At 37.5% G+C, this 21,803-nt stretch overlaps 1 protein-coding gene across 7 annotated transcripts in view; it reads right to left on the reverse strand.

The window, feature by feature from the left end:
- RPAP2 (RNA polymerase II associated protein 2) overlaps positions 1-21,803 on the reverse strand; it is a 93,997-nt gene that overhangs the window by 61,826 nt on the left and 10,368 nt on the right. For 6 of the 7 annotated variants that reach the window (XM_023230995.2, XM_023231001.1, XM_023230999.2 and 3 more), the window contains 5 exons: positions 20,612-20,710; positions 20,336-20,401; positions 17,360-17,448; positions 4,138-4,173; positions 445-1,375 (listed from right to left, as the gene is read on the reverse strand). In XM_023230995.2, coding sequence (XP_023086763.1) covers positions 445-1,375; positions 4,138-4,173; positions 17,360-17,448; positions 20,336-20,401; positions 20,612-20,710 — 1,221 coding nt within the window. The remainder of the gene's footprint in view (positions 1-444; positions 1,376-4,137; positions 4,174-17,359; positions 17,449-20,335; positions 20,402-20,611; positions 20,711-21,803) is intronic. The other variant, XM_023231002.1, reaches the window with a different exon arrangement.

The following is a 21,803-nucleotide window of genomic DNA, read 5'->3' on the forward strand; positions in this document are numbered from 1 at the left end:
TAAATGGACATGCTTGCTAAATATTTTTCAATGTAACTAGCAAGTCTATTCCATGGTATATACTTCCATTAAACACACACACACAGACCCCATGTATAAATCTGAAAGAATACATGCCGAAGAAGAAAAACCAAGCCTCTTCAGAGGCTTCATTTATTATATGAAGAATTAGGGAAAACTTTGTCCCACCATTTTAGGCTATTTGTACATTAGAAAAGAATACGGCACACTGATGAAAATTTACTAGGGATAAACGTCAACTTATTTGTAAAATAGTAATGCCAACAGTGGAGATGGCACTGTAAACCAAAAGGCAGAATGACTAAAGAAACTATTTGAAAATTTAACAATTATCTCTTCAATATCCTTCCTGCTCCAAGATTTGCTGTGGTGAGTTTTCCAAATGTTAACGACCTGGAAAAACTCAATGTCTGTAAGACGTACCTCTTCTGAGTCTTGTGATTTGGTGGTTTCTTCATCCAAAACATACCGTCCTCTATAAAACTCCCTGATCCTCAGATTTAACTTTTCAGTTTCTTTTTTCAAATTCTCGTAACTCGGCAGTGGTTTAATGGCTGTATCTGAGCCCCTAAAAGGTAAAGACTCATCCAAGCTGTTCTGAGATTCCCTCCAGGCAGGGGAATGACTATCTGGATCTGGGATTATGTCATCTTCATCAAGTTCTTCTTTAACCAGACAGGCTTCAGGTTTCAGACACACAGAAGCATAATTCTGGCCATACAAAAACCTCAAAGTTTCTTCTGTCTTCCACTCAATCAAAGTCTCCTTCAAAACTTTAAGTAAGTTCCTCTTTCCAACTTCAGGACACACCTGCACTGAACTAGAGACTGACCTAGACACTTGGTTTGATTTGGCAAATTTTCTCTTAAAATGCTCTGCACTTTTCTTACTTATGCCTACTAGAGTTATTTCTGACCTACTGTATTCACTTTCAGAATTTTCTGAAGCTTTTAATCTTTCAGGCAAAGTGCTACTTGAAGAACTCTGAGTATTTACTTTCTGTAAAGGAAGTTCACATGTAGCATCTTTGTCCTGACTATCTAATTTGCAATTGCCGGACTGCTCGGTGACATCTACTACTGTCTGTTCTTTGTCTTTGTGTTTGGAGTCAGCTTTGTGACCAGCTTTCTTTTTCATTATGATTTTTTGGTGCAGCTGTGGTCTAATACTTGTTGAATTTGGTCTGTTTCCTGGTAGAATAGAGGAAACAAAGTTTTGCTCATTGTCACTGCTACTATCACTGTGAGTGCTAGAAGAACAAGATTCATATTGCTTTTCAAAGTGGCTAGGATTGTCGATATCTGATGTTTTAATGGCTCTACTGCATAACTGTACTTCTTCTCCAGAACGGCCACTGTAGAATGAAAGAGAAATAAAATAACTAAATAACAAATAGCAAATAAAACCCGAAACAACAGGACAGTAAAGTACCTCATTGTATTTATACATTGTAACTTTCAAGGAAGAAATTGTTATTCCCTAGGCAAAACCTTATTTCTAGGTTCTGATATATAAATTTCAGAAGAAGCCTATAATTTCAGTACACCTATTAATAATATATTTTTTGATACAGTTCTCCTTCTGTCTTCTTCCTTCATCTTTTCCCCCCAATTATTTTAAAATTGTTACAGGAGTACAGCAAAACTTTTTTAAAAACTTGATAAGGCTGTTCCACTGCACTATTTGGATTTGCCTGTTGTTGCAAACATATATATATATAACATATATATACTTATATATTACATAAGGTATACTATATATAATATATAAACATATACTTATATATTACATAAGGTATACTATATATAATATATAAAATATATATGTGGTTTAAAAATATATAATATGAAAAATAATATAAAAATAAATATATATTTTTAAGATAGAGTCTCACTGTGTTGCTCAGGCTGGATTGTAATGGTGTGAACTAAGCTGACTGCAACCTCTGCCTCCTGGGTTCAAGCAATTCTCCCACCTCAGCCTCCCGAGTAGCTAGGATTACAGGTGGGCACCACCACACCTGGCTAATTTTTGTACTTTTTTAGTAGAGATGGCGTTTTGCCATGTTGGCCAGGCTGGTCACAAACTCTTGGCCTCAAGTGATTTGCCCACCTTGGCCTCCCAAAGTGCTGGGATTACAGGCATGAGCCACCATGCCTGGCGGACCTTTTTATTTTTTATTTTTGTATTTTATTATATTTTTATTTATTTGAGATGGAGTCTTGTTCTGTCACCCAGGCTAGAGTGCAGTGGCAAGATCTCGGTTCACTGCAACCTCCGCTTCCTGGGTTCAAGTGATTCTCCTGCCTCAGCCTCCCAAGTAGCTGGGATTACAGGCGCACACCACCACGCCCCGCTAATGTTTGTATTTTAGTAGAGATGGGGTTTCGTCATGTTGGCCAGGCTGGTCTCAAACTCCTGACCTCAAGTGATCCACCTGCCTTGGCCTCTCAAAGTGCTGGGATTACTGGCTGACCTTTTTAAAAAAAGTTTTTCTTTTGAAAATTTTGGCTGAGTGTGGTGACTCATATCTGTAATCCCAGCACTTTGGGAGGCCGAGGCAGGTGGGTCACCTGAGGTCAGGAGTTCGAGACCAGCCTGGCCAACATAGTGAAACCCTGTCTCTACTAAAAATACAAAAATTAGCCAGGAGCGGTGGTGCATGCCTGCAGTCCTAGTTACTCAGGAGGCTGAGGCAGGAGAATTGCTTGAACCCAGGTGGCAGAGGTTGCAATGAGCCGAGATCGTGCCACTGTACTCCAGCCTAGGTGATTTAGAGTGAGACTCTGTCTCAAAAAAAAAAAAAAAAAAAAAAAGGAAGAAAATGTCATTATTGGTTTCTTAAATAAAAAAAATTACAGGAATTGTGTTTAGGTTTGAAAAGATAAAATGATAAAAATAAATGGGTAAACATTTTCTAATTCTGGTTGACTGTTGTACAGAAAATTCTACAGAATGAAAATCACAGGAAAGGCATAGCAGAACAAGTTAGCAAATCAACATTTTTCAATAAAAGATATTTAAATTTTAAAATCCACAGTTACAACAGCATGCTAACAATAAAAGACAAAAGTTGTCCCTGACAATGTTCTTCAATTTTCAGATTAGATTTGAATAAGATAAAGAATTACGAAAGAGAGAAGGCAAGAGTAGCTTTGCCAATACAAACTTGAAACAAAGGACGCTCTCAAGCACAGACACATATCAAAACTTTAAAAGATCAGGATGAAAAAGACTCTGGGTCAAGAAGTAAGCTGTGGGAAAATGTAAAGGAAAAAATATATATACATAAAAGTTGAAAGCAAGGTCATAGATGGGAATGAAGAAAAAAGACGAAAAGTTAGTTTAGTCTTAGATACCATCTTTTAGTTAGAATCTAGCCTATATAGCCATGGGGCTGTCTCTTGCATCAGAAGTAAAAATAGGTGTAAGCTCAAAAAATTAGAACAATTTAACTTTCATGTGTTTCATACTTTCTCTTGGAGTTTTAAGGCAGTTATATGTTTTTTATACTACTCTGAAGCTATAAAGATATACATCAACAAATAAATATCTCTTATTTGTGCTCAACGCCCTGTGACTAAGGTAGTGACTATTAACTAGGAACATTTATTCTGAGAGTTAAGGGATGTGTTTTGAGAGATGGCCATGGCCAGGCAAACAATACCATGAGGAAAGTTTAGAAAGAAAATCACAACTTGGAATTTATATTAATGCTTTAGATGCTCTTTCAAATAATTAAGTAACTGGTACATTATTGGTTTTGAAATCCTATAGGACTATAAAAACCTTTCAACAAATGTAATAGGCACAGTCTAGTTGACAAAGAAGCACGGTATCTGAGATGGAGGCTGTGTTTATGTCCTATTTCAACAGGTTAAATTAGATGTCCTCAGGAGGAACAGCTGTACAATAAATCATACAGATCAAACACATCATCTTACCATCACAAAAGAAAAAGCTGAACAGGTCAAATATTTCTTTGTGTGGGCTAGAATGGGACATTTACATAATGCATCAGCACAGGAAGTCCAAGAGCTCCTATCACCTGGTTCACTCCTAATGTTTCTATTAACATAAATATATAAATGGTAAATGATACTGATTCAACCATACCTCTGTTCTTCCTTTAGCAGTTGAAAATCGGGATGCCTGTAACAAGAACACAGAAATAAAAATTAGGCTGGGTGCGGTGGCTCATGACTGTAACCCCAGCGCTTTGGGAGGCTGGGCAGGCGGATCACGAGGTCAGGAGATCGAGACCATCCTCGCCAACATATGAAACCCCATCTCTACTAAAAATACAAAAATTAGCTGGACATGGTGGTGTGTGCCTATAGTCCCAGCTACTCAGGAAGCCGAGGCAGAGGTTGCAGTGAGCCGAGATTGCGCCACTGCACTCCAGCCTGTCGACAGAGTGAGACTCCCATCTTAAAAAAAAAAAAAAAAAAAAAAATTAAAGGACAAAATACTCTCAAACTCATCAACAAGAAATCTGGATTAGTCTCTCTCTTACCCCAACTTTACTCACTTTTCAGGGTTAAGTTCAAATTCCATTAGCCCAATAAAGTTTTCCTTGACTAACTTGGACTAAAGTAAATCCCTTCCCTAAATTCCAGTCATCATTGTCTGTACAATTAACATAATTAATCATGAACTCCTTTATGGCATACTACTAGAACCATTACCTAAATGTTTAACTTTTCTTTTTCTTTTTTTTTTTTGAGACAGAGTTTTGTTCATGTTGCCCAGGTTGGAATGCAATGGTATGATCTCAGCTCACTGCAACCTCCACCTCCCGGGTTCAAGCGATTCTCCTGCCTCAGCCTCCCCAGTAGCTGGGATTACAGGCATGCACCACCAAGCCTGGCTAGTTTTGTATTTTTAGTAGAGATGGGGTTTCTCCATGTTGGTCAGGCTGGTCTTGAACTCCTGACCTCAGGTGATCCGCCCTCGGCCTCCCAAAGTGCTGGGATTACAGGCATGAGCCACTGTGCCTGGCCAATGTTTAACTTTTCGTATGTTTAAGTCTGGTTTCTTAACTAGACTTACAAGCTCCTTAAAGGCAGAGACTGTTTATAATTCTGTTGGATTTGCTTTACGTGGTCAGTAAGACTTTTTGCCTTAATTTCTGCGAAAGCAGTTACACTGGAGTAGTAGCAACCCCCCTGCCCCCACCTCAGCCTTCCACAGTGCTGGGATTACCAGGTGTGAGCCACCACATCCAGCCAGACCTTACAATTCAGTAGAAGAAAAATGCATGTTCTAGGAGCTTTACAGATATTGATCCTCATAACAATGATGCAGCTACTAATTTTATCCCCATGTTATAGATAAGGAAACTGAGTACAGAGAGAACAAGCAATTTGCCCAAAATCACACAGCTAGTAAGTGGTGAAGCCAGGAATCAAACCCAGACAGTAAAGCTCATAATAACTACACTGTTATTCAAGACAGTTATGTGTTAAATGCCATGAGAGATGTATAAGCTGCTACAGGAAATCAGAGAAGAAAAACTTCCTCCTGAGTCAATCAAAACAGTTTCAGAGAAGTGTCATTTCAGCAGGGCTTATAAAGATGGATAAAGCCTGTATATAAAGGCATTTGAGGCTAATCCCATGAATCTCACTCTAGGGTATTTACTCTACAAACCTCTCCCTTTTTCTCTGTCTTTTTAAAAAGCATGTAATCATGTTTAAATCTACCCAATATCTTTTAAAAAAAAAGTTCTTCGATCACACAGCCCCTCCTCAGTTCGTCGTAAGCCTTTATTAAAGAAGTCTGCCCTTGTCATTTTCAACTTCCATATTTCCTACTCAGTTATCAACGTTCTGCCTTCTGGAATCTGTACTCATTACTCCCCTGAAATGGCTCTTGCTGAGATCACCAATTACTATAAGATGGCTAATAGATATTTTTCAGGTTTTTTTAAGGTAGAGGGAAAATAATCAATATGAAAGGATATCTCAAAGGAGGCAGAATACAAATAAATCATAAAGCAAGGCCCAGGATAGAAAGTGGAATCAGTAAGATAAAGGAGGGTACTTTATCAGCAATGAGGCAGAGAAATGAGCCCATACGAAGAAAATGATGTCGAAGGAGATTCTGCTGGATGCCCTCAATTGGTTCAGTAAAGTGGGTTAAACTATCTACTATGGTTGGTTCAAAGTTTGAGAGTAGAAAAGGTCTATTCTAAAGTCAGTAAGAAAGAAAAAAAAGGTGGGAAAAATACAGTAGAGAGAACAGGGCCAAAGGAATACAAAGAATGTAGGCTTGGGTATCAGACAGACCTGGGTTTAAATCCCGAATCTATATATAACTAAGTGTCCTTGGGTGCATCGCCACACCACTCTGAGCCTCAGTTCCACCATTCATAAAGTGAGTAACATAGTATTTCCCCAGGGATGCTAAGAGGACTGAATTAAATAAGACAGCTTACCTAAAGTGCTAATGGTCTTATTTGAGAACTTTCCCCAAAATGTTCAGCAGCTAAATAGGAAAAAAGTATGACTGGAGGTTGGGAAGGTGGACATGGCAGAAGGTTAAGGGAGAAAGAACCTACAATTGTTTAAGAGGACACTGTAATTGCTGACTGTAGAGTTCAAGAAAACAAAAGAGGGTCTGCCAACTCAGAAGAATAGAGCTAGGCTAGAGATAGGAGGTCAAAATGAGGTCACAAAGCAGACTCGGGAGTGATAGCTGCAGATTGAGATAGAGGTTGTGGTCAGAGACGGGAAGCTCTTATTTCAAGATCTTGAAGGCAGAATAGTTCCAAACAAGAATGAGGTCCAAGTGTAGCTGAATCAAATAGTAATCAAAATATATAAACATTACTGTAAATTATGAATGCAATTTAAGACAGCTTTATGCAACATCTCCTGCTATACAACTTGTTATTTTTTGAGAATTAAAAGAAAATTACATCTTTAAAGAAGGCAAAGGAAAAATCAGCATTACTTACCATATGCGAGGTGTATTTTTTAAATTGTGGCAAAATTTACCGTTTAATACATTTTTAGGTATACAGTTCAGTAGCATGAAGTACATTTACACTGTTGTGCAACTGTCACCACCATGCATCTCCAGCACTTTTTCATCTTCCCCAACTGCTAGGTGGTTTTACACATTATTTCATTTAATCCTCACACAATTTACAACTCTATTTTTATTTTTTATTTTTTTGAGACAGAGTCTTACTCTGTTGCCAGGGCTGGAGTGCAGTGGCGCAATCTTGGCTCACTACAACCTCCGCCTCCCAGGTTCAAGCGATTCTCCTGCCTCAGCCTCTGAGTAGCTGGGATTACAGGTGCCTGCCACTATGCCCAGCTAATTTTTTGTATTTTTAGTAGAGACAGGGTTTCGCCATGTTGGCAGGCTGGTCTCAAACTCCTGACCTCATGATTCACCCACCTCGGCCTCCCAAAATGCTGGGATTACAGGTTGAACCACCGCACCCAGCCTTCAACTCTATTTTTATAGATGAGGAAACAAGTTTTGAGAGGTTAAATGACTTCCTGAGATTGCATAGCTAACAAGTAGTAAATCTAGGATTCGAATTAGGCCAAGCTCTTTCTATATCCTGTTGCCTCTATTTAGTGTTAGAAAAAGACTCAAAAAAAGTTGTAAGGATACCACCTTTGCTTAATCCCTTTCACAGGAATTCAATATACTTTACAAACTATTTTCTTCTCCTTTGTGTAATTCTTTTGAGAACTAAACTCAATATTGTTTCTAGATGTTAACTATCTTAAAGGAACCTTAAATACCTTCTCTGACCCCCAGTCTATAAAGAATGGTACCTGACACTGAAATAAAGTAAATTAAAGATTCAATATAAAATTCCAGTTTGTTTTTGTTATGTGTTGTTTTAGAAAGAATGAAGCACCAAATTACATTGCTCTTTCTTTTCTATCCTTTCTTAGATGAAATCCAAATTCCTTTTGTTTGAAGAGAAAGTGCCATTTCCCTTCCAGCTAAGTGGAAGGGAAATGGCACTTTCTATTCGCTTCCCACAATTTTTGTTGTCCTGAAGATAGTTATGAAAGCTCAGTTTAAAAAACAAAAATACGTAACCATTCTAGTTAAAGAACGCTTGTAAGCTGTTTCTTCATAAACATTTTCATCTTACTTTCACTAAGGTATAAATTAGATGACTGGTTTTCATTTTAGCAAAGTAAATCTAAAACTAGAAATAACTTATGCCAAAGAACTCAGTGGATATACGTACATATTTATATATATGTGCATACATATCACTTAGAGTATGTATGTTATATATAAACCAGCAGAAGCAGCAGGTATGGTGAGAACTTGTCAAATCTATTTTGAGACATGTTAAACCCTGTTTCAGAAAGCTTTTATTCTGCATATCAAGCAACAGAGGTGGCTGTTCAGGAAGAGGTTGTAGTTGTTCTGCAGAGGTTTTTGGCTTCCGCACCTCTGAGATTCTACTGTTTACTGCCAAGAAGCAATGTGTGAAATCCCCTACTCTGGACCAGGTGATGGCGCTTTTAGCTCTGTCAGCATTAACCATTCACCCCAATTTGATCTTTAAAATCATAATTTGATTTTCAACATTTGTCCTCCTTTCCTTAGATTTAAGATTTTAGGTTACAATTCAGGAGACTTCTCACCTTCAAAGGCTTATCAGAACCTACATTTAGCCAAACAGGATTTATAACTGCAACTATATAATTACCTATATGAGCACACTCTCAAAGGATCAAAACTCAATGTGGTCTGTTTCTGGCCACCAAGTGGGTAAAAAATTTCTAACTCACAAGATGAGAAGGATCATAGTGCGTCATGACCCAGACCATTCTAGGTCAATGTTTTGTCTCTAACAGGGTTATCAAGAGACATTTTGTGAGAACCACTGTTAGTCTCCATGACATTACGGATATACTCCAGATATTTTACATACCTTAAAGATGAGGAGCTAGAAAACCTCCAAGGCCCTTTCTGACTCCAAAACCTTGATAAAAGTATGGAGGTGGAATTTGTGAATTTGTCTAAATCTTAAATTTATTTAATTATCTGTACCAATGAGGTAGTGAGCTTACTGTGATATAAAGATACTATTCTTATAAATTTTAAGGGATATTGTTTGGTTTTGGTATTATAAAATCTGGTAAATAAATTTATACAAGCATACCTTGTTTAATTGTGTTTTCCTTTATTGCGCTTTGCAGATATTGCATTTTTTACAAATAGAATGTTTGTGGTAACTGTGTCTGCCAGTCTATCAGCACCATTTTTTCAACAAAATGTGTCACAGTTTGGTAATCATCATATTTCAAACTTCATTGTTATCTGTTATAGCAATATATGGTAATTTTTGATGTTACTGTTGTAATTGCTTTGGGGTACCATGAACCAAGCCCACATAAAATGTCAAACTTAATTGATAAATATGTGTGTTCTGACTGATCCACCAACCAGCTGTTCACCCATCTCTCTTCCTCTTCTCAGGCCTCCCTATTCCTTGAGACACAACAATATTGAAATCACGCCAATTAGTAACTTTACAATAGAAGACTCACTGACATTGAATACTGCTTTTCCTTAAAAAAAAAAAATTTTTTTTGAGACTGCAACAAGACCTCTCTCTGAAAAGCTAATTTTTATTTATTTATCTATGTATTATTTTGAGATGGAGTTTCGCTCTTCACCCAGGCTGGAGTGCAGTGGCACTATCTCGGTTCTCTGCAACCTCCACATTCCGAGTTCAAGAGATTCTCGCACCTCAGCCTCCCGAGTAGCTGGGATTACAGGCATGAGCCACCATGTCCAGCTAATTTTTGTATTTTTAGTAGAGACAGGGTTTTGCCATGTTGGCCAGGCTGGTCTCAAACTCCTGACCTCGGGTGATCCACCTGCCTTGGCCTCCCAAATGGCTGGAATTACAGGTGTGAGCCCACCACACCCAGCCCCCCACCTTTTTTTTTTTTTTTTTTAATTTATTGAGATGGAATCTCACTCTGTTGCCCAGGCTATAGTGCAGTGGTACCATCTCGGCTCACTGCAACCTCTGCCTCCTGGGGTCAAGCGATTCTCCTGCCTTAGCCTCCCAAGTAGCTGGGATTACAGGTGCATGCCACCACCTAATTTTTGTATTTTTAGTAGAGATGGGGTTTCACATGTTGGCCAGCCTGGTCTTGAACTCCTGACTTCAAGTGGTCCACCGGCCTTGGCCTCCCAAAGTGTGGATTACTAGCGTGAGCCTCTGTGTCCAGCTGTAATCTAAGATTCTATCAGTTGTGAGATCCATTTCAATAGCACAGGTGTTAAAAATGTAAAAATATATGCAACTTAGAATAAATAAAACGCATTACTAAATGCAAAAAAAAAAAAAAAAAAAACCTCAAAAACAACAGCAACAACAACAAAACCCTTACAATGGCCTCTGAGTGTTCAAGTAAAAGGAAGAGTCACACATCTCTCACTTTAAATCAAAAGCTAGAAACGATTAAGCTTAGTAAGGGAGGCATGTCAAAAGCTGAGACTGGCCAAAAGCTAGGCCTGTTTTGCCAGTACACAAGTTGTGAATGCGAAAGAAAAGTTCTTAAAGGAAATTTAAAATGCTAGTCCAGTGAACACAAAAAAGCAAAACAGCCTTATTGCTGGTATAGAGAAAGTTTTAGTGGTCTGGATAGGTTAAACCAGCTACAACATTCCCTTAAGCAAAAGCCTAATCCAGAGCAAGGTTCTAACTCTCTTCAATTCTGTGAAGGCTGAGAGAGGTGAGGAAGCTGCAGAACAAAAGGTAGAAGATAGCAAAGTTTGGTTCATGAGATTCAAGGAAAGAAGCCATCTCCATAACATAAAAGTGCAAGGTGAAGGCGCAAGTGCTGATGTAGAAGGTACAGCAAGTTATCCAGCAGATCTAGCTAGGAGCACTGATGAAGATAGCTACACTAAACAAATTTTCATCGTAGACAAATCAGCCTTATATTGGAGGAAGATGCCATCTAGGGATTTCATAACTATAGAGGAGAAGTAAATATGTGGCATCAATGCTTCAAAGGACAGGATGACTCTCTTGTTAGGGGCTAATGTAGCTGGTAACTTTGAGTTAAAGCCAAGGCTTATTTATTATTCTGAAAATCCTAAGGCCCCTAAGACTTATGCTAAATCTACTCTGCTTGTGCTCCATAAATGGAAAAGCAAAGCCTAGGCCCCTAAGACTTATGCTAAATCTACTCTGCTTGTGCTCCATAAATGGAAAAGCAAAGCCTAAATGACAGTACATCTGTTTACAGCATGGCTTACTGAATATTTTAAGCCAACTGTTGAAACCTACTGCTCAAAAAAAAAAAAAAAAAAAGATTTCTTTCCAAATATTACTGATTATTAACAATGTACCTAGTCACCCAAGAACTCTGATGCAAACGTACAAGATTAGTGTTTTCATGCCTGCTAACATAATATTCATTCTGTAGCCCACAGGTCAAGGAGTAATTTCAAGTCTTAAGACATACGTTTCCTAAGGCTATAGTTGCCACAGCGATTCCTCTCATGGATTCGGGGAAAGTAAATAGAAATCCTTCGGGGAAAGGATTCACCATTCTAGATGTCATTAAGAACATTTGGGGCTGGGCGCAGTGGCTCATGCCCGTAATCCTAACACTTTGGGAAGCCGAGGTGGGTGGATTACTTGAGGCCAGGAGTTTGAGACCAGCCTGGCCAACATGGCGAAACCCCATCTCTACTAAAAATGCAAAAATAAGTCGGGTGTGGTGGTGCATGCCTGTGGTCTCAGCTACTCGGAGGCTGAGGCACGAGAATCGTTTGAGCCTGGGAGGTAGAGGATGCAGTGAGCTGAGATTTCACCACTGAACCGGGGAGGCAGAGGTTGTAGTTAGCCAAGATTGCGCCACTGCACTCCAGCCTGGGTGACAGAGTGAGACTCCGTCTGAAAAAAAATGAAAAAAAAAAAAAAAAAGAACATTTGGGATTCGTGGGAGGAGGCCAAAATATCAACATTAACAGGTGTTCAAGACTTCAGTAGAGGTAGTCACTATGGATATGGTGGAAATAGCAAGATAAGAATTAGAAGTGGAGCCTGAAGACGTGACTGAATTGCATCAATATCATAATCCAACTTGAATGGATATGCAGCTGCTTCTTATGGATGGGCAAAGAAAGTGGTTTCTTGAAATGGAATCTACTCCTGATGAAGGTGATGTCAACATCATTGAAATGGTAACACAAGATTTAGACTATTCCATAAACTTAGGTGATAAGCAGCAATAAAGTTTGAGAGGACTGACTTCAACTTTTTTTTTTTTTTTTTTTTTGAGACAGGGTCTTGCTCTGTTGCCAAGGCTGGAGTGCAGTGGTTTGACCTAACTCACTGCAACCATGAACTCCTATGCTCAAGTGATCTTCTAGTCTCAGCATCCCAAGTAGCTACAAGGACTACAGTTGTGTGCCACCACACCCAGCTAATTTTTTATTTTTTAAACATTTTGTAGAGATGGGTCCTGCTGTGTTGCCCAGGCTGGTCTCAAATGTCTTGCTTCAAGTGATCCTCCTGCCTTGCCCCCCAACCATGTTGGGATTACAGGCATGAGTCACTGCTCTTGGCCTGACTCCAATTTTGAAGGATGTTCTACTGTGGGCAAAATGCTATCAGAAAGCATCTAAAGCTACAGAGAAATCTTAGTGAAAGGAAGTCGATCAATGCAGCAAACTTCATTGATGTCTTATTTCAACAAATTGCCGCAGCTACCCCAATCTATAGACACCACCACCCTGATCAGTCAGCGGCCATCCACATCAAAACAGGACCCTCACCAACAAAAAGACCAATACTCGCTGAAGGCTCGGATGATCAGTAGCATCTTTAAGCAATAAAATATTTTAAAATTAAGGTATATACATTATTTTTTAAACATATAATGTTACTGCACATTTAAAGACTACAATATAGTGGAAACATAACTTTTGCAGACACTGGGAAACAAAATCCACGATTGCTTTATTGCTTTAGTATAGTGGTGGTCTGGAACCAAACCTGCAATATCTCCAAGATATGCCTGTACTTACTGGCTTTCACAATAATGTAAGAAAGACCAAATTAGGTCAAATTCAATATTCTGTTTCCAAATAGTGTGTAAGGTCATGGCATCCTCAGTGATACCAAGTTCAAATTGTTCAGGACATGCTCTAAAACATCCCTGGTTTTTCTTCATAATTTAAAAGCTTTGATCTATATTTTATCAGCCTTCACTTTTACAGACTAAAGAGATCAAATTATTAAAGTCAGTAACTTTATTCAAAATTCTTAGGACAGACCTTTCTACAAGGTAGTATAAGTTTCTCTAGTCTTAAGTAGATAATTTTAATTTTCATCATTTTAATAAATATTTCCTTATGTAGAAAACTTTCTTTACAGTAGCAATGACTAATGACACGATTGGCTTAGAGCTGTAAATCATTAGAACCAAAGGGAACTCGGAAGTTAAATGTAACCTTTTCCTTTTACAAATGAGGAAACTGAGGCTTAGTGTTGAGAAGTGGGTTTCCTACGGTAAAACAACCAAAACCTAAGCTAAATCCAACAAAACAGTGCTCTTCAAACTGCAGATCAGGACCAATCAATTAAGTAGGTTGCTGCTAGTGTTTTAAAAAAGCAACAGAGTAGAAAATATCAGAGGCATTTCATGTAGTAAGGATAATACTGTTTCACAGAAGTTTTGTTTTAGTTTTAGTTACATGCATATACGAGATCATAATGTAAAATGCACTTATTATAGTGGTCGAAAGTTTGGAAGTCATTGCAATAAGACATCTAATCTTTTGGGTGAATTTAACAATTTATTCTTAGTCTCATTCTGTTGCCCAGGCTGGAGTGCAATGGCGTGATCTTGGCTCACTGCAACCTCTGCCTCCCGGGTTCAAGCGATTCTCCTTACTCAGCCTCCCAAGTAGCTGGGGCTACAGGCGTGTTCCAGCGCTCCTGTCTAATTTTTGTATTTTTAGTAGAGATGGGGTTTTGTCATGTTGGCCAGGCTGATCTTGAACTCCTGACCTCAAGTGATCCACCAGTCTCGGCCTCCCAAAGTGCTAGAATTATGGGCTTGAGTCACCACACCTGGCCATAAAAATTTATTATTATTTTAAAATCATGATTATCATGATTCACTGTAAGCTAATAAAAATATCTCTGCATTAAATACTACATGCCACCATTTACAAGAAGCAATTTTTTCCTCCCTAAAGGAAGACTGGCTCAGGACATTGTATCCCATACCACATGTGAACAGACTTTCTTTAAAATATCACATTTCTGTAGAGCTTAAATGTGCAATAGCCAGACAAGCTTTTAAAAATATCAAATTCTAGAATTCTGATCCTTAGCACAGGTAAAAAGATGTCTCTGAAAAAACAGTGACCTCTAGTGGATTAATTAAATAGCATGGACACAATCCCTGCCCCTAAGAATTTGGAAATTAAGGTAACACAAATGCACCCAGATATAAAAGATACTGATACGGTTATACACTGACAAGTGTTATATATAATTAAGGGCTATAGTTATGCTATACAATGAGGCAGATGCATATATATAGATTATTCACTGTTTCCTTCTAATCAAGTGGAATATAACAAATAGAATCCTGGTCTCATATAGATCACTAGTTTAAGAAATACACTTAATGAATGGGTTGGATTAAATCTCTCTAAGAACCCTTTTAGCTCTTTAATTATGATTCTTTCTTCTTTAATTCATTTTGTACACCAATATCAGATTAAATTCTGCTCAAAAACATTTGATGGCTCCCCAGTACTTGAGGGTTTACCACACTCAGTCTGGCCCTTTGTTATTTATCTATTGTTATCTTCTCGTTTCCCAAATTTCAAGTCAGCCAATGTTCAATATCCCAACCCATTCCCATAAGTTTATTTTCTCACTTTTGCTCACAGTTTCTCATTATGCAATGTCCTAACCTTGCTCATTTATAGGCCAGGTCCTCATTAAAGTCAACACAAATGTGTTTAATTCATGTTCTGCCATCCAGTAATTGTTAAATTCACAGGCTGGGTTTTATACTTGTATATGTGTATGTGTATAGCCTGCCAGGTACTAAGCACTTACTGCACAATTTGAATATAAATTAAGTTGATTCATTTAGATTAGGGAAACGAAGACTTTTTTTTTTTTTTTTTGAGACAGAGTCTCGCTCTGTCACCAGGCTGGAGTGCAATGGCAGGATCTCGGCTCACTGCAACCTCTGCCTCCCAGGTTCAAGCAATTCTCCTACCTCAACCTCCTGAGTAGCTGGGACTACAGGCACGCGTCACCACGCCCAGCTAATTTTTGTATTTTTAGTAGAGACGGGTTTCACCACGTTGGCCAGGATGGTTTTGATCTCTTGACCTCGTGATCTGCCCGCCTCAGCCTCCTAAAGTGCTGGGATTACAGGCATGAGCCACCGTGCCCGGCACAAAGGACATTTTCATCTTTCTTTTTTAGTGAGGTAGTGAAGGGTCTATAGCTAAGGTAGAATTTCAAGAACTGCAAATATAAAGTGAAACGGCTTCAAGTTTTGGGGAAAAGTGAGCATTCTGAATATAGGACGGTAAGATTTTAGGAAAAGGTTAGAGGAAGACCTGTTTTACTTCATTTTATTTATTTATTTAATTTTTGAGAGTCTCACTCTGTGGCCCAGGCTAGAGTTCAGCAACATGATCTTGGCTCACTGCAACCTCCGCCTCCCGGGTTCAAGTGATTCTCCTGCCTCAGCCTCCCGAGTAGCTGGGATTACAAATGCCCACCACCACACCCAGTTAAATTTTGTATTTTTAGTAGAGACGGGGTATCACCATATTGGCCAGGCTGGTCTCAAACTCCTAAGCTCAAGTGATCCGCCCACCTTGGCCTCCCAAAGTGTTGAGATTACAGGCATGAACCACTACACCAGGCTGGAAGACTTGTTTTAAATTAGCTAAAGGAAGTACCAATACCTATGCTTGAAGAAAACAGAGATGGCAGGAAAGGTAGTTTGGTAAATGGTTTTGAAGCAGTTGAGGTAGATAATGAGGATGGCACAAAGGGTTAAATTTAAGATGTAGAGAAAATCTCTTTGGAAGCAAAGTTAAGGATAACTTGAGGAAACACTGGTTTCAGTGGGGAATAAAATATGTTGCTCTCAGAGGACTGGGGAAGTAATGGGCAGCTCTAGTGACAGAAATATTAAGAAAGGAGAAAAAGAATAAGTAAAAAATACTCTTAGCTTCCCAGTCATGTTGAACAATGCCAATCTTTTATTTTCCCAACAAGAAAGCTGACAGGCTGGTGGTGAAATGATGAACAATTTAGTCTTCATTACGTTTAATCCAATTATCAAGGGCCACAGTGTCACGTTTTCCATATTCTAAACCACACAGAATTGGATTGGCAGGCAGAGGTGTCTGCCATCACACGTGCTGTCATCAGCATAAATGATGTTATTTGAATTGAGAGTGGTGTTATATCGCCTTACGCATCAGAAAAGACTTCAAGCTTTTTCTTTTTTTTTGAGTCAGAGCTTTTTAGTTAACCTGCATCTCATTATGTTTAGGCCATTAGTTTATTTAGCATAGTTCCTATCTTACGACAAGTAACACTGCCTTGTGTTGTTATGATATACTCTTTCAAATACGAATTTATTTTGGGCATTATCTCATTAAGCCTTTGATTGGAATTTCTAGGCAATGCGGTTTAATTACCGTAACAATAACTTGTTACCTTTATATTATCATGCCATTTCACCCTCAATAATAAAATTTTCTTGACTTTAGCACCTAGTAAAACATTGCAAGTATTTAGATCATTTCCCAAGAGGCTAAACTCCAGCATTGCCCATAAACTTTTTGTACAAAAAAAAAAATTACTTTTTAATTGTCTGTCTTTAAATTGATAAAATAGTGTACTGATTTTTATAAAGAGTAAATGAATCTGAACTTTTTAACCTTCCTCACAGCAGAGTTCACTTGGATCCTAAGACCCAGTAACTTCTGAAAAAATTTAACATTCTTCCTCCAGGATTATCATATTAACAGGATTCATAGACATAACTAGCGTCACAGGGCACCGGAGTTAAAGTTCTGATTCAGCAATTAAAGCTAAAACAACAAACAAATAACATTTGTATGTATGCATTTTCTGATTTTAAGTGTAAAATCCTTAATAGCTATGCTTAAAATATAACCATTTCCCCATAATTAAAGTGTATAAAATGGTCACTTTTTACAGAAAACTAGACCTACTCTCAGCTAATCTCAAAAAGCAGAAACAAATTATTAGAACAGAATATATGAACAAATGTGTATACACAATGACTTAAATTACCTCTCTTCTTCTCGAACCCATACTGGAGTTTTGGGAATTTGTGCTTCAAAAAACTTAGATGCTTGATAACAAAAATTGCTGCAAAAAGACTGAAAAGAACATTATAAATCCAGTTTTTTTCTTGTTGTGAAATATTACCTACATACAGTTGAGAGTATAAAATATAAATGTATAGTTCAAAGAATAAAATGGAAACCTATAGATCTACCACTTAAAGTAAGACATAACATACTGAACCTTTGAAGGCCTCTATGTGCCTTCCCAACTGCATCGCCCTCCACGTTCCCCAGAAGCACTATCATAAACTTGATGTTAATCATTCCCTCATTTCCCTTCAGTTTTAGCACCTGTGTACACATCCCTATTAAAAAATATTCAGTTTTGCCTATTTTTAAACATTTTTTTGAATGGAATAATACTGTTACACATTCCTATCTTACTTCATTCACTTATTAAATTTTTTTTTTTTTTTAGGGACAGGGTCTCATTCACTGTAGCCTCAAACTCCTGGGCTCAAACAATCCTCCAGTCTCAGCCTCTTGAGTAGCTTGGACTACAGGCGTGCCACCACACTTGGCTATTTTAATTTTTTGTGGAGATGGGGTCTCAATTTGTTGCCCAGGCTGGTCTCAATCTTCTCTCCCTGGCCTCCCAAAGTGCTAGAATTATAGGTGTGAGCCACCGTACCTTGCTACTTCTTTTGTTTAAAATTATGTTTTTAAGATTCATTCAAGTAGTTGTAGCTTATTAATTTTCACTGTGTACTACATTCCATTGTTAGTGTATTACACTTTACCATTTATAGACAATTGAGTTGTTTTTAATTGTTTGCTATCACTACAATGTTACTATAAACTTTTTTTGCAATTAAAAAATGTTTAAAATTGTGGTAAAATATACATCATATAAAATTTATCATCATAACCATTTTTAAGTGTACAGCACAGTGGCATTAAGTGCCTTCACACTGTTGTGCAACTATTACCACCATTCATCTTTAGAACTCGTTTTATCTTACAAAACTGAAACCCTATACACTAACTTCCCATTCCCACCTCTCTTAATGATCATTCTACTTTCTGTCTCTAGTAATCTGACTTCTCTAGGTACCTCATGTAAGTGAAAGCATATAGTATTTGTCCTTTTGTGCTGGCTTATTTCACTTAGCATATTATTTTCAAGGTTCATCTACCTTGTAGCATGTGTCAGAGTTTCTTTCCTTTTTTTAAGGCTAATATTCCATTGTGTGTATATACCACATTGTTTATCCAGCTATAAACATTTTTATACATACATGCTGGTGCACATGTGTAATAATTTTATTAGGGTTTATACTAAGGAATAGAAAGGCTTAATTACAGATAATGTGCAAAGACTTCACCAGATAAGTGCCAAACCATTTCTCAAAAAGGTTGCACCAATTTTGATTCCCACTAGTTGCAAAAAGATTTCCTAATATTGGCCATTTTGTGGGCTGTGAAAACATAACTCAATGTGTTTTTATTTGCTATTTCTCTGATTACTGATAACATTGAGCATCTTTTCATATGTTTATTAGCCATTCAAGTTCCTTGTGTAAATTTTTCTATTAGTTTGTCTGTCTTTTTCTTATAGATCATATATTCTAGATATGATTCTATGGTCAGTTACATGAAATAACAACATTCCGCTTTGTGGCTTCTCTTTTCATTCTTTTTTTTGAAACTTCTGATGAACAAAAATTTAACATTTTAATACAGAAATGTTTATCAGTTTCTCCTCTTTGGCCCAACATTTTCCATCTTATTTTATAAAGTCTATAAAATTTTATAAAAGTTTGTATCTTCCCATATTGTCTTTTTTTTTCTTTCTTTCTTTCTTTTTTTTGAGATGGAGTCTTGCTCTGTTGCCCAGGCCAGAGTGCAGTGGTGCAATCCTGGCTCACTGCAAGCTCCGCCTCCCAGGTTCATGCCATTCTCCTGCCTCAGCCTCCTGAGTAGCTGGGACTACAGGAGCCCGCCACCACGCCCGGCTAATTTTTTGTATTTTTTAGTACAGATGGGGTTTCACCATGTTACCCAGGATGGTCTCGATCTCCTGACCTCATGATCCGCCCACCTCAGCCTCCCAAAGTGCTGGGATTACAGGCTTGAGCCACGGCACCCAGCCTATTGTCTTTTTTTTTTTTTTTTGAAGACAGTGCCTCGCTCTGTTGCCCAGGCTGGAGTGCAGTGGCATGATCTTGGCTCACTGTAACCTCTGCCTCCCAGGTTCAAGTGATTCACGTGTCTCAGCTTCCTGAGTAGCTGGGACTACAGGTGCGTACCACCACATTTGGCTGATTTTTGTACTTTACTTTGTAGAGACAGGGTTTTGCCATTGCCCAGGCTGGCCTCCAACTCCTTGAGCTCAGGTAATCTGCCCACCTTGGCCTCCGAAAGTGCTAGGATTACAGGTGTGAGCCACCATGCCCGGCCTCTCCCATAGTGTCTTCAAAAAGAATCTACCTTTTACATTTATGTCTTTAATCTACCTAAAATTGATCTGTGTATACAGACCGAGATAGGCATCAATTTTCATTTTTTTCTATTTGCATAACTAATTGTGCCAGTATAATTTATTGAAAAACCCATCCTTTCTCTACTGATCTACAATACTCCTGCTGTCATATATCAAGTGTCTACATATGTGTTTAGTCTGTTACACTCTCTTCTGTTCCATGATTTATTTGCCTAGATTTGTGCCACTATGCACTTTTAACTTTTAAATGTTCAAGTCTTAATTGAAGCTTAAGCAAAACAATTTTTAATACCTTGACTGAAATATTTACAAATAAAAACAAACTTTTAACACCACTATTTTCTAACCAGTAAGATTTTAAACAGTTTCTTTTAGAATCCTATTTAATATCATTAAAAATTAATTGCCATTCCTTGTTAGGATAGTGGTTAGTAAAGAAAAAAAATTAATTGCCACGATGAAAGCCTTTAAACTCACCTTTCTTTCAGTAATATCATAGACTTTATTGGTCTTGGTAGAAATTTTATATTTCTGTTTTGGTACCTAAAGAAAAGAAAGTACAGCTTACAAAAGAATCCAAATAATAAACATGAAACTTACGTTATAAGATTAAGTAATCTACATATCATATCATTGGCCAATCCATGTCTTTAGTTCATGACCTTAGGTTTCATTTCTTATTCTTACAACAAAGTATTTTGCTAAATGAAAATAATAAAAGCCTATATTTAAGGAAAAAAATGAGTTACTTACAATTCCCAGCTTCTTCTGACATAAAGGATAACCACAGAGTTTGACAATAGAACGTTCATCCACGATATCGCTGTAGTGAGCAGGTGTAATGAACTTCCCCTAAAATGAAATGAGAGGGTTATTTCCTCCTAGTTTAATAGAAAAGTTCATTTATCAGCTCTGTAAGCCTCATCGATCTTATCTGAAAACACAGGGATAGCAATAGTACCTCCCTCATAAGTTAGAGGTTAGAATTAGAGGAGAAAATAAAGCAAAATCACTTAGAGAAGTGCTCAACATATAGTAAGCATTCAAAAAAAAGTTATTAAAAAAATGTCTGCCACAGTAGTCTTTGCATCTTTGTAGATTATATAGTTAAGTGAAATAATTCTGAGGCATGAGGAAGAAGTGATGCTATAGCTATACACAAGCTAAATGACAACAGTATCTTTTATTTTTAAAAAAATATTATTTAAAAAATTAACTAAATCAAAGTAATAAAATACAATTTTACCTATTTTTTAAAGCATAATCTTTAACAACAATGTATTTCAAAAGTGTCATTGTGACTCCTGAACAGTTTGTGCAAAATTTTCCCACTTCTGAAAACCCTGTACAGAGTGGTGAGGTGATGGTTATAAGCTAACATCAAATAGTTTCCTTTGACATCTTCATGTTCAAATAATCTTGATTCTTGTTCTTAACTTTGAGATCTTTTAACAAATTTTTCTGTTTTCACAGGGACTGAAATACTTTTTATTGAGAGTGATATAAGTTTTATGTTTCAAACGAAGCATATTTGCTTTTGTCTTTTCTGGTGTCATCATATATGCCGATACTGATGCAGTTACCTGTGTCAATAAAAATATGAATTGTCATGTTCATATTCCTGTTTAGAAAAAGATCTATGAACTATACTAAGAAGTGTTTTTGTAATAGAAGCTTTGAGTTTTCATTTGCCCTCTTAAGGATTATGAGAATATAAAAGAAATTTCCATTCAAAATTTTAATGTAGTGAAGGTGTTTAAAAATTTTTTTATTCCCAAATTTTTATTTAGATAGGGTCTCACTGTGCTGTCCAGACTGGTCTCAAACTCCTAGGCTCAAGCGATCCTACTGCCTTGGCTTCCCAAAGTGCTGGGATTACAGGCATGAGCCATCCTGCTTGGCCTAAAAAAATTTAATGTGGGCCGGGTGTGGTGGCTTACGCCTG

Source organism: Piliocolobus tephrosceles, chromosome 1, assembly GCF_002776525.5.
Source record: "Piliocolobus tephrosceles isolate RC106 chromosome 1, ASM277652v3, whole genome shotgun sequence".
In the NCBI taxonomy this organism is placed as follows: domain Eukaryota; kingdom Metazoa; phylum Chordata; class Mammalia; order Primates; family Cercopithecidae; genus Piliocolobus; species Piliocolobus tephrosceles.